This window comes from Drosophila bipectinata, chromosome 3L (assembly GCF_030179905.1).
Source record: "Drosophila bipectinata strain 14024-0381.07 chromosome 3L, DbipHiC1v2, whole genome shotgun sequence".
Lineage (NCBI taxonomy): Eukaryota > Metazoa > Arthropoda > Insecta > Diptera > Drosophilidae > Drosophila > Drosophila bipectinata.
Genome location: NC_091738.1, coordinates 5,238,826 through 5,243,752, shown reverse-complemented (window position 1 = coordinate 5,243,752; position 4,927 = coordinate 5,238,826). Strand labels below are relative to the sequence as shown.

The 4,927-nt window shown below is 44.8% G+C and overlaps 1 protein-coding gene across 1 annotated transcript; it reads left to right on the top strand.

The window, feature by feature from the left end:
- The first annotated feature begins 308 nt into the window (after positions 1–308).
- LOC108127496 (uncharacterized) lies at positions 309–4,591 on the top strand. Its single transcript, XM_043209977.2, has 3 exons — positions 309–976; positions 1,688–2,156; positions 2,761–4,591. Exons 1-3 carry the CDS (start codon positions 877–879, stop codon positions 4,589–4,591), a joined length of 2,400 nt encoding a protein of 799 aa, XP_043065912.1. The 5' UTR covers positions 309–876.
- The last annotated feature ends 336 nt before the right edge of the window (positions 4,592–4,927 follow it).

Here is a 4,927-nt window from a genome sequence, read left to right as displayed (position 1 = left end):
AATTCTGGGGTATATTCGTATTCTAAATTTATGATTTTAATAATTAATCTAAAAAGATATAAGATTTCTATGATAATTGAAGAAGGGTCTAACAGAGTATATACCCATATGTCCTTTAGAGTTTTGACTATAACCCGAAAATTATAAAGGAAAAAGGAATGATTTATAAAATAGGTCTATAATTTCTTGAAACTTTAAGTATTTTTAATGTTTTTTCTAAAAATATACCTTCTATATCCCTCCATTTTCAAAACACCTGGTAATTGAATTAAAACTTTGATTATTTTTCCTCTAATTTGTAGTCTAATTTGAATGACGGGCAAAAAATGGCAAATATATTTAAGTAGCGGGTATGCCGAGGCCCAAGCCCTTGCCAATCACAGCCCCGCCTTATTTTCGTGCAGACCTAGAACCCTTTTAGAGCTGGCCTATAACTATGGAAATGGAAATGGTAAGTAAGTGTGCGCCCAACGCGCATGACCTCAACAATTTGGCTTCACTTGAAGTGCAAACGCACATGCAAACTCTGAAGGTACTCCATGGTCCGGTCCTGTTGCGTGCTGGAGCCATAGATGGAGCTGGAAATGGTTGGAGCTGGAGGAACGGAGCATGGAGGTGGAGGTGGTTGAGTGCCGAACTGACCCTTCACTTGGCCAGCAAATGTTTTGGGTCAGTGCTCAGTTGCGTTGAGTTCGTGACCAAAGGCGGGCGTATTTTTATTTTGCCATATTCATATTCGATATTAATAAATCCTCGTTCCCGACAACTCGGCTGTGACCATTCCTGCACTGATACCAAATCCGATCGGCATGATTCGGCGATTGTCTGGCCAGCCGGATAAGTAAGACTTGAAGTCCACCCGGAGGAGGAGAAGTCATGGGCTGTGCCAGCAGCACGCCCATGGTTGCAACGGCGGGCAGCGAAATGCTGAAAGCCGCCACCCATGTCCGCGAGAAGGGCGAGGCCGTGGTCGAAGGTGTGTGTGTTGGCCCAGACTGGTTTTTATCGGATGCCAGATGGCATTTGAACAGAGTGCACTCCGGGCGTATACTTGATATTTGACAAATTAGTACAAACAAGGTGACAAATCCTTGACCCAACACCCAAATCGATAATGTACTTCCCCCCAATTAATAAAAAGCCAAGCAAGTGAATAACCATTTAATGCCAAAAAGAAACTCGATATACGCGTCCGTATGTACGTAATAAATGTGCTCACATTTCGCATTATTATAATAACAAGCCACGTAATAAAGGACAATTGGCCAAAGCAATGCGTGCTGTGTGGAGCCTTTCGGCCCGATTCCAGTTGGCAGTGGGTCGCAAGTGAAAGCTGGCTCATTGCCATTACCCGGGCGGACCATATTTATATACATTTATTTAACGCATATGAAGAAAAACGACTTGGTTGCGTGACCAAGCCGTCAACGAATTAGAGCAAAACATTGACTTAAAAATATTATACGTAAAAATACACTAAAAGAAAAGGATGAAGCAAACATCAAAGTGTTAAGTGCTAAGCTTTTTTTTAAAATAGAACCTCGCGATCCTACGAATCTCCTACAAATTCTTTGAAGCTCACAATACAAAGAACACTCTTTTTCTTGTACTGCACAATTATATGTATTTGCTTTCTAATCAGGAAATGGCAAATGAAAGTGTTTCCATTCTCCTCTCTCACTCATAGACGCCTCGGAAACACTGACCACCGGACTGGACACGGCCAAGGAGACCGTCGGCAGTGCCGTGGCGGGAATTACCAATGAGCTGGGCAATGCCTTTAAGGAGGGTACTCAGGTCCTGGACGAGGCCAAGCACAAGGTGATGGAGGGTCTGCACTTGGAGCAGCCGCAGGAGTCCAAGGAGGAGAATGCCGAGGCGGAGATGAGCTCTTCGCGTGCTCCAACTCCCAAAGTTGAGGCGGATGCCGATAGTCTAAAGACCTCCACCCCAGAGCCGGAGATAGAGAGAGCTCTGGCCAACGAGGAGGAGGGCAGTCCGCCCAGTCCAAAGCCCTCTTTGGAGGAGATGGCGCAACTCAGTGCCGAGGTCACTCAGGCGGCGGAATCTACTCCACCCGCTGCTGCCCCGACCGAGGTCTCCGCCCCGGCTGTAGTTGACCCACCAGCTGCCACCGAATCCTCCGCCCCCGTGGAGTAAGTAAGCCTAGAGAGCACCTGCCGCATCGCAACCCGTAGCCCCATCGCAAATCCGTAATCCGTAGCGCCACTGCACCAAGAAGTTTACGCGTAGTTTTTACCTGCAACGTTCGCTTATGATTCGTAGTTACCCGTTCCGTCGTAGATAATCGAATATTATATATACATTTATTATATCTTACCAACATATTGCTCTCTTCCCTCTTTCTCTCTTCTAACTTGTATGTAAATTGTAAATAAACTTGCTCTTTTTCTATGTACATATCATATATCCTGCCTTTGTTTACTTGCGATCCCAGCAACTCAAACTAACAAGAACATCAACAGCAAAGTCTTGTACGTAGAATTGTGGTAATATTTTGAATATCAAACACTAAACATTGAATATAGATAACTTGTTCAAAACTAGGACTTACTTTAAAGGGCGACAGACTTAAGATGTCCTTCCTCTCTTGTCCGCGGACAGTCTTGCCAAGTTATCTACACAATCACAAATTCATAACATACACTACACAAAATCCACACCCCACAAACCAACAATAATCCGAATAACTTTCCAAAACAAAACCTAATTACACTTCCGCCAAACGAAAAATCCTAGAAATCATAAGATACGTCGCAGATTCGTGGACATTAAGGACGAGGAGCAGCGGAGACCCAATACCACCGAGTGGGAAAAGTTCGCCGATCAGTTGGCCAAAAGCAAGAAGTTCAAGCCCTACGAGAGCTTCGCCCACAGCCAGAACAAGTTCTCAGTGTACCAGGACCACACGAGCCTCAGGGATAAGCCCAACCACACCGATGGACACTTCAGTGACGGGAACTCACTCTCCAGTGCCTCCGTATCGGATTTATCTAGTGGTCACGTCACACCAGCTCCTACTCGCAAGGGTCACAGGGAGTTTGCCAAGTTCGTTGCCTCCGAACAGCCGGCCAGCGTCTCCCGATCCAACTCGAGGCTCTCGAATCCAGGTGCCTCCAGGGCCTTTGACTTTAATCCGCAGCGTGATCGCATCACTCTTTCTATGGTCACCAATGGAAATCGCAGCCGCATCGGTTCCGGAATCCAAAGAGCCCCCGTGGAGCGGATATCCGGTTGGGGCAGAGGCAGACCATCTGCAGTGCCCGAGGTGCCTGGATACGGCCGGAGAATGAGCACGGGACTAATCCATCAACCTCTACGACCCGACAGGGAAAAATTCGTACCCACAGGACGAAATAGGGCGGTCCAGCCGATCACTCCAGTCAAGAAGACTCCCAAAGTGACTTCCAGCCTAACTACTTCCAGAGAATCTTCCTACTTGGAGCTGGATAAAAGTTCAAAGAATGTGTCCAAATCAAAGCCGAAGGGAACAGTTCGTTCAAGAGAGCATTCTTATACGGACTTTGATTCTTTACAAGTGGAGAAAACTACTGGTTCCCATAAGCCTAATAGGTTATACGAGGATACAGCTAGAATATCCAGGGAGTCTACCTTTACTGATTTGAATTCAACTAGATCTGATAAGGAACATTCTGCGAAAAGAGATCATGTAAATATGTCATCTAGAGAACACTCTTCTACTGATTTAAGTTCTTCAAAAAATGTGGAAAAGAAAATGCTGCCATCCAGAGAAGGCTCATATATTGATTTCGATTCAAAGAAGAAAATTAAAACTCCCGTGAAAAATATGCCATCAAGAGAATCATCTCAGCTTGAATTCCATTCCCGAAAAGCGGATAAGAGTCCTCTGAAAGTGGAAACTACTTTAGTAAAGCCAATATTGTCAACCGGAGAGTCATCATTCATAGATTTCGACAATTCTAGAGTTAGTAGGACACCAAAGAAAACATCGAAACCTGAAAGCATAACTCATGCAGATCATCTACCTCGGAGGTTACTGAGTGCCAGTCCAGAACCTGAATCCTCCACAAACCAGAATCTATCCTCAATGCCGCCAACACCTCAAAAGACAGAAGCCCCAGAAGCTGTGGCCTCCACCCCAAAGATGCCATCGCCAGAGACTTCGCGTGTTTCCAGCGCCAAGTCAACCGACAGCAGCAACTTGGACGTGGTCATCCAGCCCATGAGCAAGCTGACTACTCCGAGTATCAAGTCTTACAGCCAGTCGCCGGATCAACTGGTACTCGAGGGGTACGAGGACTCTGATCTGGAGGCAGCTCTGGCCAGATTAGAAATCCTCAGAGGGTCAACGGCCACGTTACAATCTCTGAGATCCTGCAGCCCTGGCAAGCACACCTACACTGCTTCCCTTTTGAGTTCCCGGCGGACTTCTCCTTGGGTGATGCGAAAGAACTATGGAGGATCCCTCGCTGGCAAGGAGAATAAGCCAACAGCTTTGCCGGGAAGCTCCTCAAATGTCACAAAACCCAACCCACATCCCACACTCGAACGCTGCGATATTTGCTGTAATGAGTTTGTTTTAAAATAAAGTAAGAAAATAGTTAATTTTTGTAAATAACTTAAAAGAGTCTTGCCTACCAATTAACTGCCATAACATTCTGTGAAAATAAACCTACAGCTTTTTTAACTTATAAACTAATATCTAAAAAAATAAGAACATAGATAGATTATACTATTTTTTAATATTACAAAAAAAAAATCATACCTTTTACCAAAACCCACCAATATCATGATAACCGAAAAATAAAGAAGTTTTTATTACCTTTTAATTGCGAAACTTTAATGCCTTTCAGATTGCTCTGCAAATACATAAATATCTCCGAATATCGATCAAATGTAACGGCCAATTCACCCTGCAAGTCTG